Source organism: Paramormyrops kingsleyae, chromosome 23 (assembly GCF_048594095.1).
Source record: "Paramormyrops kingsleyae isolate MSU_618 chromosome 23, PKINGS_0.4, whole genome shotgun sequence".
NCBI lineage: Eukaryota > Metazoa > Chordata > Actinopteri > Osteoglossiformes > Mormyridae > Paramormyrops > Paramormyrops kingsleyae.
Genome location: NC_132819.1, coordinates 13335208 through 13349167, shown reverse-complemented (window position 1 = coordinate 13349167; position 13960 = coordinate 13335208). Strand labels below are relative to the sequence as shown.

The following is a 13960-nucleotide window of genomic DNA, read 5'->3' as shown; positions in this document are numbered from 1 at the left end:
AGAAGCTCCTCTGGAAAGAAGAAACAATTAATATACCACCAAATTATGTGCTATGCATTTCCACTGAATATCCATCAGTGTTTCATCAATAGACTGAGTATTATTCGTAAATTATGCGGATTCTTGAACACATTTCCATTTGGGATACTAAATTAGATACGTCCAAGTTCGCAGTTCAGGGTTTTTCCACTTGTATGGAATACCCTCATTTTGTGTGTTTGGTTCAAAAATGAATCTGTCATCATGATTTATGCAAATCGTTGAATCAATAACTTGCAGTTGACTTTGTCATATTAGGCCTCTATATTGCTTAACGTCACCTCTTATTATGGAAGGTTACTGCTTTTTTTTTTTTTAAATATATTTTTTCATTAATAAGATAAATATACACCTATCTTAAACCAAACATCAAATTAAGCAAAGTAGTATATGCACAAAGGTCGAGTTTGCAACAGTCAACTTTATTGCAGTGTAATGAAGGATATTAAAGCGTTTGTGCTGTGGGCTGTCTAATCCCACGGTGTACTTTCCATCACCTGTTCGCTGCCAGCTGGAGTACTAACAAAACTATATTTTAATGCGAGAAAGAAAGCGCTGCTGAGTTGCGAGTCTCTCCTTTTTCTGCATTTCCACTCTTTCTCTCTCCTCCGTTTTTTCGCCTCTCCTTCCCTACCCTCTTCGCGAAGGGGGATCAGGACGAAGCACGGGGCGACGCCGGCAGACTTCTGTGGCAACGATGACATGGCAGCTCCCATAGAGAGAGTAGCCCTGAGTCATTATTTTATCTTTGCCCATCTAATTGACTTAAAGAATCTGCATGCATATGTACACCCGTTTATAACAGATCTGTATTTGCGTTTGCCTATACGTCCACATTTACATCATGCATTGGCGATCTTAGGCAAAAATTACATTACATTGCATTTTACAGTCATTAAAGAGCTATGAACGCCAATCCTTACGCTCTGGGAAAAAAAAACACGTGACTCTACCTGGGTTTGAAAACACCTGGAAAACGCGGCTGAAGAGGCAGCGGACATAAAGAGGAAAAGACGAGAGACGGGAGATTCGAGAAAAAAAAACGCGATTATTCTTACTGACATGTGAGGAATTTATGATCCGATGGACACAAACCATCCAAAGCAGGTGAGATGCTTTTCCTCTTAAATATATATCTCAGGCAATACTGGGTTTGCTATAGTATGTGCGGCAGCATCACGAGTGCATTCGCGCTGTTTATTATTAACTTTGTGAAACACTCTCAAAGTAACGTGTAATATGTTACTTTTCGTCTGATATTGAAAAGCGGCTGTGAAAAGGACGATTTCACGCTTTAAATAAATGTGTGTTTTACCATTACATGACTTTATGCTGTGCCTGTATCTTCACGTGCTTAAATGACAGAATTACTTTTGGGTTATCGTCTTTATATAAAGAACTTATGCTACACGTATTTAAACATAGTTAGTAGATATGCAAGCAATTATTTCATTAAAATAAGAATAACCACACATTTATATATTTCAATCGAGCGACGTCTGTCAAGCAATACTGAGATGTCTTTGATTTTTATAAATTAAAACATAAAGATTTTATTAAAGCAGCTATGCGATTGGATCAGAGTTGGATCAGAGGCTGTATTTACATGCCTGATTCTAGCTTACTGGTTCAAAAACTGACGATGGCGCTTAATTAAATTAACGAGCAAAACCGTGGTTACATTTTCAAAAGGGGGTTCATATCAAATAACTACAGACTGTCCATTGTAGGTAATTGATTAAACCGGCACTGATTAGTACTGATTGATACCGACAGATACCGAGTACGTGTCTGTCAACGGCGCCCCAAATGTGATCCATCTTTTATTTCTGCAGCGTGTTTGGGCAGCAAACTTTTTGGACGGTCGTGTTTTTTTTAATAGCAACGTGGGGGAATGGGACTAGATAAAGACGTCCTGTTAAGATTATTGCATGTTTTAGTCCCCAGTACGTACGAAATTGCTTTGCTTCAGGCGTCCGGGGTGTTTCAGTAATCAGGTAAACCTCGATCCACAGTGTTTGGTTTTTAAAACTGACATATACTGATGCATAGTAGTTTAATAATGCAAAACTCGTACATAGCTCTGTCCGATCATTAAGTAAACGCGACACAAAGAAGAAAACCCATATATTTGCCAATAATATGGTATCGTTCGCCTCTAAAATGCCTTCATTGCAGAGGGCTCTGACAACATGAGCTTTGAGTTCAGGCTGAAAAGATGGACTATTCTGTAATCCTCGCTTCATATCCATTATTCAGTTTTACGTAAAACGCGATCAGTTCTAAAATGGTAAATTTTAGAAGCTACTAATTAAACAGTCGATCCCTTTCAGCCTCTGCGACTGTAATGATCGTGATGAAAGGAGACATTGGAACAAGCCGCAGAGGTGCGGACTAAATGCCCTTTTAGAGTTCAAGATGTCAATGACAGTGAGACAAACCAACCGCTGTTGGAGGCAGATTAATGAGGCACATCTCTTATACTTTCCTAAGCACACGGACAGCTAGCTGTAAACAGCAGCTCAATACCTCAAAGGCTGAAAATAAAATGAATGGTTATATAACGCGCTGCATAGAGAACACCTATTTGTCGTAGCGATGTCCTCCGAGGATTTAAGACTCGGAGATCTTTTCTAACTGGGCTCTGTAAGCATTGCCATTTATATTTTACATTTATATAACTCCCCCTTTGAAACGACCAAGGACACCAATGTCTTATAACAACAAAATATTATTAATAGGCTGTGAGGAAAGTGCCCCTACACGGTTACAAAATCTTAGACTTCTATTGATTTTTCCTCATTCTCTGGTCACAAAGTTGGATATGAAAAAATCACATCCAGTAAGTGTTACGTTTACTAACTTAAAAACATTCATTTTTGTGTAGCTCTGGGGATTAGGCATAGGCATAGTTTAATATTTTGCGAACAGCAGATTTCAGATTTATGTCTTTGGGCAAAAGGGAGTCTGCGTTTGTCTAATGTTACATTTCAAAAACTAAACCTCCTTCATCACTGTCATAATCACTTATCGGTATAGTTATTTTAAAATGGCTTTAATCAACCACTGCTCTGTAACTTTTAAAATAAAGTTTCCTTCCTTTTTATCTCCGTTTAAAGAGACTTCCCTTCATGGAATAGCCTACTCATAAAACTCCACTTGAAATTATATTATACAGAAGACAGAATTATAAATGTTTTGAATATGAAGCCTTTATCTGAAGAATACGTGTAGGCAGGGGCGCAGGTAGAAATTCTGGGGCCCCCGACAAAATGTCGCCCCCCCACGCACAATTTAACGCAGGACGCCCCCCCTGAATTTGCCAGGGCATCCTTAAGGCTACGACGCCCGTGAGTGTAGGACTTGCATCGACTTGCGTTTGCATTTGGGACGGGGGCCACCGTGTAATGATGGTGTAATGATGTATCTGCCCATCACATAGGTCTATGCATTACTGTATACATACTGTATTACAGCTTAGATATGGATGGTCATTATACCTCTGGCAGCGCTGCCTATTCTCCTGCACCTGTTACATTAAGCGACACACCCGATCACGTCCTACAATGTCGCTTCCAGACGTCTCTCGATCCATATATATTATTTTTACTAAGGACGTCGAACATAAATGCGATCGGACGTTACTCGATCATGCGTAACTCGATGTACTATGCCATTCAATTTATTGTGTTAAACCTCAGATGAAAGACGTTAAACTTAAAGTTCTCTCTGGATTGATTTAAATATCTTTATTTAAATATGTTTATTACATTGGGTTTATATGGTCTATAGCTGCATCTAGGTGAATTTCTATCAATAAGATAATACAGTATTAACCCAACAAGAGTGAAATGGCGATCATACACCCACCGCCTTCCATAGCTGCCTATCCAGGACGCTGTAATAGTGGCGACGCCTCGGAAAACACAAAAAGTTGTATAATGAAGCTTCGACCAGACCAGCCGAGAACCATTAAGCTGATTTTTTTTTCCCTCGTAGCTCATCGTTATGAGTGCACTAATGACAACAGCTATGTTTTCCATACAAATTGGGCACCAAGCACAAATGAGGCAGTCATTAATATTCTCAGCGTTAATAGCCCTTTTGAAAGAGAAAAAGGAAAGCCTTTCTGTTAAGCGCACATTTCTATAAATATGTTGATAAAACTGATTACCTCCCACCCCCCAGTTATTTTCCTATTTCTTTACGCATTCTCTAATTGATTTAAGACAGGCCCTTAACACTATTATTCACCAACTGCAAAGAAAAAAATAAAAAATAAAACAAGAATCAACAGCACAGCTATTATAGTTCTGCTGTAGCAGGTGAACCCAAGAAGTCCTTTGAAATGTAATGTTTGCAGGGGGGCGCTGTCTTAGCGCAAATTGCGGATGGCTGAAGTAGAAGCGCGTCTGTCAGTTTTCCAAATTAGCTCAAATTAATCGCTCCCGTCGTCTGAAGCGCGCTGTCATAACATGTCAGTGTCCAATGGGAAGACACTATATTCTCCAGAAAGAAAAACAAGCGCTTCATCGCATGTTTTGCTGTCACTTTGAATAGGCTATATGAGCAAAAGGGCATTACAGAGCCAAGGTTTGGCGTTTAATGGTGTTTAACTGTTAGTTTATTGTACTGATGTCTAATGTCAGAAAGTGTTTGTTTTAGACACTCTTTTGCAATTATTCTGCCATGCATGCAAAATAGGCTTAAGGCAAAAACAGTCATTTTTCCCACCGTCTCAGTGTCACAGCAGTAAATTGCATTCAGAGTCAAACTACTCACCTGAATTTGCAGACTGCATACCCCCGTTCATCGTTAGCCTATCATCAAAAGCCATTAACCCTGCTGCATTAGTTTTTGGGTGATTTTATACAAAGCAGCCCAAGGTGAATCACGAATCATACCCTGGTCGTAACCTGGGTAATCATAGAATAGCCTCGTTAGCAGAGCGGAAAGCGATATCCAGAGAATGGTAAAAATCGACGGATTCGGTGCAGAGCTCGTTTTCACAGCTCTTGTGCCCAATTTGACACTTAAAGTGGTGAAATCGGTTGACCCCCCTCCTGGCCAAGCCAGATGGCAGCCATACTGTTTCAGCCATCCGATTCATTTCCTGTTTGATTTTACCCTGTTGCTTTGCCTGTAGCTTTACAGTGGCCAACATGACTGACCTCCTGCATGAACCATTTATCAGTGAAATGCATCACTTTGGCAGTCAGTCATGACCTATGCGGAATTACCCGTCGACTTTGGGACAGTTTTCTGTCGTGTCCCATTATATCCCGCTTGACATTTTCAGCAACTGGTAAATCTAATGAAGGTTAAAGTAATAATAATCAAAGGAGAATCGGAGGGAAGGTTTCTGCTGTAAAAGCCTGAGTTTAAAGCCTGAGTTTAAAGGGGACTTGTGCTCATTTTCACTCTTTTTGGGGTCATGCTTCAATGTTCCAAAAATGATTTTTCTCCTACTGTACATCTCTATTCACCCTCTGTGTGAAGCGCTCTGTTGGAGTTTGAAGCCCCAACCCCCCCATGAGCCCAGTGTGCTCTGGCTGGTCAGCTTGCCCAATTGGTCAGCTTGCCCTATATGTTCCACCCCTGTCTTGCAGTCTGCTGACAGATCTTTGCAGGGAGGCATGGTGACCTCACCATATCAGGGCAGATGAAGATAGGGCTAGAATTCTAACGAGGCGTTTCAGGCAAATTAGATAAGATAAGTTTTGTGGCGAGAGTTACTCCCTTTGGTGTGTACTTGAGACCTTAAGACTTTACAGACTAATAACATGCACATAAAGCTATATGACGCACTAAAGGAAAGGGAAAAACCAGAAAAGCACAACAGCTCCCCTTTAAGACCTAATGGTGAGATCTGGTCTCTGTCTAGCATTAGCGAAAACCACTAGCATGCCTGTGCTACGTAAGGCTCTTGGTACGCAAACTCTGCTACAGCTCTGAATAAAAAAAAAGCTTTAAATGGAATAATTTCATTTGGAGGTTTGGTTATGCGAGAGAGAGAGAGGCGCAGAGGCTGAGGTCACCATTTAACGCTAATTATCTACACCCTGGGATTCTGTAGAAGTTCATTTTAAGTGGTTTTTGATGAACCCGATCTGACAGTTCTAAACACATCTATATATCAGAGGTAGAGCAGTTAAAACCAGACAAGCAGTTATCAGCAGAGTACATTAGCATACAAATAGAGATGTGCGCACCTGGGTAGGTATCCCTCCTTGCGGTAGGATGCTCGGGCTCGATAGACGTTTTGTCAGGCTCTATTTAACTCTGCCTGGTGTCCAAGTTAAATTAGGAGGGATGCTGAAGGAAGTTCAGGCATGATGACGAATGCTCCTGATGTGTCGCTCTCAGGTAAGAGGACTCGTGTGGAAAAGGAGCCCCTCCCTCCTCACCATCGACCAATAAGACCTCTGTGCCCTGACGCCGAGAGGCAGGAAGTTCGGGCCATGTATCAGGAAGTGGCCCTTCTTGCCGGCAGTGCGGAGCGCCAGTTCTCCACCTTCCACGTGAACCCCCTGGAGAACGTGCACGAGATAACCACCAACAAAGGCGTCTTCTACAAGAGAGCCAGCTTGCTGAGGCAGAAGGAGGATGCGTACCACCCGGAGGAGGACTATGGGGGCGCCGCCGTCATCAACGTAGGCGGTATCAAGTACCGCATCCCCTGGACCACCCTGGAGGAATTCCCGCTCACCCGGCTCGGCAAGCTGAGGAGCTGCAACAACCACGAGGAGATCATGAACGTGTGTGACGACTACGACATCAGCTGCAACGAGTTCTTCTTCGACCGCAACCCGAGTGCCTTCCGCGCCATCGTCACCTTCCTGGCAGCGGGCAAACTGCGCCTCCTGCGTGAGGTCTGCGCCCTGTCCTTCCAGGAGGAGTTGCTCTACTGGGGGGTGGAGGAGGCCAGCCTGGAGTGGTGCTGCCTGCGCAAGCTCCGCCAGAGGCAGGAGGAGGAGCGGGAGGCCCAAAGGCAGGATGGAGGGCAGGCTACGCCACCCAGCGAGGAGGCCGCACCCTGTCCCCATGTGGACGAGGGTCGCACGGCGGGCTGCATGCATAGGCTGAGGGACATGGTGGAGAACCCGCAGTCTGGGCTGCCCGGGAAGATCTTCGCCTGCCTTTCGGTCGTCTTCGTGGCCATCACGGCGGTCACGCTCTGCATAAGCACCATGCCCGACCTGCGGGCCCAGGAGGAGAGGGTGAGTCCTCGGAGACGTCGTGGTTCCGTCCACTTACATTTCCTAACGGTCTCTTCCATGGCAGGAACCATTACGCTAATTCGCCGAAATAGTAGTGACCTATGTTAACAATAGTTTCCTTAGTCCGTTAGCTGATGATCACTATAACTTTAAATGAGAGTGTTATGTCACTCTTTTGGCCTCACCTTCTCCAAATTGGCATATGGCAATGTGCAGGGAGTCCCAGTCGTGTAGGGAGTCCCAGTCGTGCAGGGAGTCCCAGTCGTGTAGGGAGTGCATTTGATTCGCCATGCAGATCCTGAGATGCCAGGTGGCGTTTAAATCAATTTTACGCAAGGTGGATATGAGTTTAAAAAATTCTGTTTTACTTTGATCACGGAGAAAAAATAAATCAGAAAAACATTCAGTCTGGTTTGTGTCTACTTCATTACAGCTGAAAGAACTCACTGTCAGCCAGAAATGCTGGAGTGTTAAGATCTGTCGCCTTAACATGAGTGACAGGCATTTAGATCTAGCATGTAGTTTACGGCCAGCTTGCTCTCACCTACAGAAAGCAAGTTGGGGGAGAATTTCCACATAAAAATCTTCTATTATTATTATTATTATTAATAAATTCACCTTGATGTCCATAACATTCAGATCCTTGTTTTATTTGACTCCAGTTTATTTGACTCGATTAATGACTGTTACCATACATTGTTCCATTCATGCCCAATTCTGTAGGGTCAAACTTTACAACCCTTTCCTTAATAGTAGATAGTGCGTCCAAGATAACCATTTTCAGTACTGAATGACTGTAGTATTAGCTACAGAACTAACTCTCTACGCACCCAAATCATTTGACATTATAACAGAAATTTATTTCTTGCTCGTGTTGAGTGTCAAACAAACTCTGCACTAAACACCCCGATGAAGCTTTGGAAAAATGGCAGTAAAGAGCGGAATGAAAAAAGCAGTCTGAACACAATCAAACTCACATGTACAACACTGCAACATGAATGAGCCTTTTATTCTCAAAAGAGACCCAAATCAGAGGGGGAACTTAGGCTTTCTTTAAGAAACAAATTTCCCCTCCATATGAAATTTATCTTTAAATTGCTTTTGGAAGGGAAAAATATATGAAGTTTTACACGGCTTTGTGAGGTTTTAATCACCCTTTTTTTATACAAAATGACTTATTGTTGTCTCTATACAGTGTGAGTCATACTAAAGTGATTCAGAACAGGTAATTTTCTCAGTTTCAGTGTCAGTTATACTCCCATCCAAGGGATGCTAATCCCATAAACTAAGTTTGACAATTCATACAACTGTTAATTATCCCAGAGGATTCCCACTGACAAGGGAAAACACGGGACATTTCTGCTCGTTCTTGCCACAGTAAGCAGTTCTGTGTGTAAGCTTAAGATGACATCATCTGTTCCTTGCCATGGAACTGAATTAGCATCCAGTAAAAAAAAAAACCCCAAAAACCTCAAAATTCCCCAGGAAGCTGAGCCTTTGCCTGGCCTGGGTCGCAGTACAAGCCGCAGCAAGCTGGGAGCGTGGAGGGTAAATGCGGGCGGCTTAAGGCAGACACACCCCTGAAAGGATTTTACACACAAAGGGCAGCAGTTCAGGGAGCTTCTACAGAGAAGCCAGTCAGCCAGAAAGAGGCCCTGTCAGTCTATTAGGATGATAACAAGGAGTTTGATTGCTTTCAAATCAGTCTTGAGGGACACGGGAACCAGTGAAAGGAGGAAGCAGACTGGGCAGACTGTACCATATGGAACCTTACAAGACATTCTGGCTGAATCTCAGTATGTGTACTTGTCTGTACTTGTGATCTCGCGTACCCGTTTTACGTCGTCTTCCATTGCCGAAGAACAGTTCAAATACTAAGAAAACAGGTACTGAGGAAGGTAAAAATCCCTGGATGTTGGTCTTGCTCCTCCCCAAATGCCAAGGATACATTGGTTGTATCCTCGCCGAACGAGACCAATCCCATGATTCATTGCACCCCAAGTTTGTTCTTCAAGCTTGCAAGACCGGTCTTGCCAAGACCACAAGTATGGTCTTTGAATTCTTGGTATTGAGATTCACCCTCTGTTTGGCCATGTGGAGATCATAGCCTTGCTGTATGTCATTCCACAAAGCCAGCAGGAAAAGTAACTTTCACTAGGAAAAAACTAAGCAGGGAGGGTATTGGGTGACTTTTGGAAATGTTTTCTAAAGACAGAATTCCTTGACAGAAATAACAGTTAGCATTAAAGACCCTAATATGTACTGTGAATTTGATGCCAAATCGGGTAATGAATCGACTCGAAAGTACCCTGTCCTCAAACTTTCTGAAGTATATTTTTGGTATGGAAGTTTCACTCTGACACAACTGTACTCTGAATGCTGCACTGGGAATAACCTTCAGCTGAAATGGGAAAAGTGACAGAAGCCAGTACTGGAGTGTCGGGGGTGAGCAGTTTGAGCGTCTCCCAGAGCCCAGAGCTGCACGGCAGACAGCAGGATAGGCATCACCTCCAATCTCACGGGTGCTGCCAGGCACCTTGATCTGCCAGAGGCCAGCTGACCTGGCGGTTTCCGCTACCTCCCGCTAGGACAGCCTCAGGCGCTTAGCTTTGTTCTGCTCTCCTCTGAATCCTCCTGACCAGCGCCGGTCACAGCGGCCCTCTCGAATCGCTGTCAAAGACCATCCCTCCTGGATTATACTTTCAGAGCAGCAGTTTAAAACACTTTTAATAATTTCATCATTGACAACTCATTTCAGGACAGTCAGTCCTCGGGTTAAGAACATCTGACTTGTGAACAACTTGTACTTACGAACGAACTGCCATAAAGCCTGTCATATAAAAAATGCGGGCTAAATAGTTCGTAATAACAAACTTGCGCTACTTGGTGACGCTCGTGAAAACACTGCACTCGGCCTACAGTAGAATGCCGTATGTAGTTACTTTTATTATTGTCGTATAATAATCATAATAATGTACCGTATTATTATGTTTCCGACATACCTATAAATCCGATTTATAGACAGATTCGTTCATAAATTGAGTACTGCCTGTAAATAACTTTATTGTTGACAACTGAAATGTTTGAAAGGTACATATTTTCATACACGCATTGGTTGCGGCCTGCCTGCTATCCCTAGCAGATTTCACCCTAAACAGTGTTTAGCTTTAATAACTTTCACCAGCGAGGGAAAAGTCTTCCAGCCTTGCAGCTCTCCTCCGTCTGAATACCAGTAAGATAAGCTTCCCATTCCATGATCTATTTGATTATTACAGCTCATACCGAGATAAGAGATGTGGAGACATACACGTTTGGTAAATGAAATCTACTCGAAACTTTCTCCAGTATTCGAGAAATGGTGATCGTGTGAGCTCAGCTAGTCGGGGAGTTTGTGGTGATCAAGCGCGTGTTTCTGTAGGGGCGCCAATGGTGGGACACAATCGCCCATTCCCAAATGGCATCAGGAACGGGGCAGAGATGGGTCAGAATGTCGATGCAATCAGCCAGTCAGTCTATTCAATGGCATGAAGCCCAACTACCAAGTAACAGAATAGAATCATAACACCCTAATGAGATTAGGCTGGAGTGCATATGAAAGGGATTAATGATGAATTCCTTATTTTATTTCAGGGTGGAAATCTGAATGAAAGCCTACATGTGAACGGTCTGCTGATTGAATTACCTTCACAACCAGCTCCCACAAGCATGAACATCTTAAAAAAATAATCTGCAAGCTGCTTTGGCCATCATTTGAGGGCATTTAAATGGGGCTGTGGAAGCCCTGTTTAATGCCCGTTAAATCGACTAATTCGTTAATTACTCCTGCCTCCTTGGTAGGGTTAGGTTTTAGCTGCTGTTAATCAACTTTACCTCGTCAGATGATTAAATCCCTCGTTCTCTCAGGTTTCCAGCATGACAGTTCTTGTCAAATTCAGACCTTTAGACTGAACCAGAAAATGTAAACAAATTGAGATAAAAACTGAAACTGAATTGCTGTCCTTGATGTATCTCTCATATCTCCAAACATACCAGTCAGATACTAATTTAACACTGTAGTTCTGACTACAAAACTTGGCAACTGTGTGGTGACTTATCAATGTTTCAGGTATTATTGAACACTTGGGGTTTTAAACCTGTGAAGAGAGGAGACTTCATTATTAACAGATGAGAGGTCAACATTGATCAAATAAGCAATGCTTGTGTAGCTGCAGGGGAACATATTTTGGAGGGAAACAACATAGAAAAACAAAACAGAGTAGCATGACCTTCTAGCCTTTTACAATCCAGATCAAACAGAAGCCTGGATCTTTCGTGTCCCATGGTGCCAATTATGCAAAAATTCCATTTAACTTTTACTTTGACGGCTAAAGTGTTTGCATGTAGGATCCCCTTGGGTTTTGCTGTAGGAATTAATGTAAGAAGTTCCTCTTAAACCTGGATATCTGTCTCTAATCTGACATTCCGAATTCTGACTTCCCATCCCATTACTCTGTATTCCTCAAGCAAATCCGGCCAGAAATATGACACTTAAAAACTCTTCCTTCCATAGTATTAAGTTTTAGCCTCTATTGGAGAGCGCAGATGAGTTTTTTTTTGGTTAAAAAAATCCATCTAAATCCTCATAAATTAAAAGACATCTATAGAACAGCTGATACTGGATAAAATGTGGAAAAGCTCAGATGTTTTTCCAGACAAATAAATCGGATTTCAAAGCCCAGCATTTGATCGGCGCCAGAAGGCCAGCATGTCTGGCAGACAGGCACCAAAAATGGGCAGCCCTGGTCCTTAGGAGAACAAGGAATAATCACTGGTAATTACACCCTCAAATGTTTGCAAGCCACTTTACTGCAATCAAAGATTAATTACACAGTGACGTTTGAGATATGGTAGGGTGACAAAAATTAATGAGGGAATTTGCAAATTTGCAGCCACCGGAACGTACTTAACTTAATGAAATTCAAGAATAACTGCGGCCATAAAATTTAGGGGGAATTAAAATCGGTCTGAAGGATATTTCCACAGACTGGCTAACTTACAGGTTTTTTTTTATTGGCCAGACAGAATTATTCTTTTACTCTTCTTACTACTTCAAGCAAGTAAATATTGATATTAAGTATGGAAGGACTATTGAAACACAGAGTCTGATATGATTTGAGACATTGCGGGGTGTGGAGGGCGGGGGGCCGTACCCCCGGCTCAGGGGAGTGGCTCACTGTGCGCTCTGTGCCCCCCCCCACCAGGGCGAGTGCTCCCAGCGGTGTCGCAACATCTTCGTGCTGGAGACGGTGTGCGTGGCCTGGTTCTCCCTGGAATTCCTGCTGCGCTTCATCCAGACGCAGAGGAAGTGCCTCTTCTTGCGGACGCCGCTCAACATCATCGACGTGGTGGCCATCGTGCCCTACTATATCACGCTCATCGTGGACTCGCTGTCGGCAGGCGAGAGGCCCGCCGGCTCGGGGAACAACTACCTAGAGAAGGTGGGCCTTGTGCTGCGGGTGCTGCGGGCCCTGCGCATCTTCTACGTCATGCGGCTGGCTCGTCACTCGCTGGGCCTGCAGACGCTGGGCTTGACGGTGCGCCGCTGTACCCGCGAGTTCGGCCTGCTGCTGCTCTTCCTCTGCGTGGCCATGGCGCTCTTCTCACCTCTGGTCTTCTTGGCCGAGAGCGAGATGGGCGCCAAGCAGGAGTTCACCAGCATCCCGGGCAGCTATTGGTGGGCCGTCATCTCCATGACGACGGTGGGCTACGGGGACATGGTGCCGCGCAGCATCCCCGGCCAGGTGGTGGCGCTCAGCAGCATCCTGAGCGGCATCCTGCTCATGGCCTTTCCCGTCACCTCCATCTTCCACACCTTCTCGCGCTCCTACCTGGAGCTGAAGGAGGAGCAGAGCAGGGCATCCCGGCAGAAGCCGGACTCCCACGACAGCACCAAGTCGCAGAACAGCGAGGACTCGCAGGAGACGGACAGCTCCTTCCCCTCCATGATGGAGGCCGCAGCACACAGGAAGTCCACGGTCGCGGCGGCTCAGAGAGCTGTGGAAAACAGGAAGTCATCAAACGCCTAACAAACGCCCTCCTGTGGCCAGTGGTGGACATGCTCAGGGGATATCAGACAGCCTGAGGGTTCAGAAATGAGGTGAAGGTGGATGTGAAATGAAGGAAGGACTGGTACCACCCCCCTCCCCAAGGGTACATTGGCTGCTCAGTATAGACAACTATTAGAAGTTGTTGTGGGTTTGATTTTTTTTTTTTTTTAAAGAATTTTAATCCTCTTTACAAAACAGCAGCTTGAAACTCAACCCATAATGTAAAAACAAAAGTTTTACTAAAAAGTTGTATAATATTCTGCAATAATAAGCTAATGTATATAAATGAAGCATTTATACTTGCTGAATGATTTAGATGCAGTAGACTCAGGATCAGCTCATTTTACAAAATGTCATTGCTCTGTCTTTTTAAGTCATACTGTGTGCAGATTAAAACTTTATTTGACACCGAAACCCTGTTTAATATTCCCCAGCGGCGGCACAGCTCAGCTGAACATCCGAGCACACGGACGGTAGCCTAAATTCATTGCCATTAATTAGATATTCTTTATTAGCTACATAAAGGGTTCCATTTCCATGCGGAGGAATAGTCATAATATTTGCCATTAATATCAAGCACAAGAGCCTTTTGCTGAGATGATCTTGGAGCAGGGA

General features: G+C 43.7%; 1 protein-coding gene across 1 annotated transcript; it reads left to right on the top strand.

The window, feature by feature from the left end:
- The first annotated feature begins 572 nt into the window (after positions 1 to 572).
- kcng2 (potassium voltage-gated channel, subfamily G, member 2) lies at positions 573 to 13759 on the top strand. Its single transcript, XM_023811801.2, has 3 exons — positions 573 to 1146; positions 6406 to 7259; positions 12500 to 13759. The coding sequence occupies exons 2-3, from the start codon at positions 6501 to 6503 to the stop codon at positions 13322 to 13324; spliced, it is 1584 nt and encodes a 527-aa protein (XP_023667569.1). The 5' UTR covers positions 573 to 1146; positions 6406 to 6500; the 3' UTR covers positions 13325 to 13759.
- Positions 13760 to 13960: the final 201 nt, after the last annotated feature.

What these genes read in the sequence shown, in the direction of transcription:
- kcng2 (XM_023811801.2), top strand. Translation starts at nt 6,501, where the DNA reads ATGTATCAGGAAGTGGCCCTTCTTGCCGGCAGTGCGGAGCGCCAGTTC. An exon ending in TGCGGGCCCAGGAGGAGAGG is followed by an intron (nt 7,260 to 12,499) that starts GTGAGTCCTCGG and finishes CCCCCCCACCAG; the next exon opens with GGCGAGTGCTCCCAGCGGTG.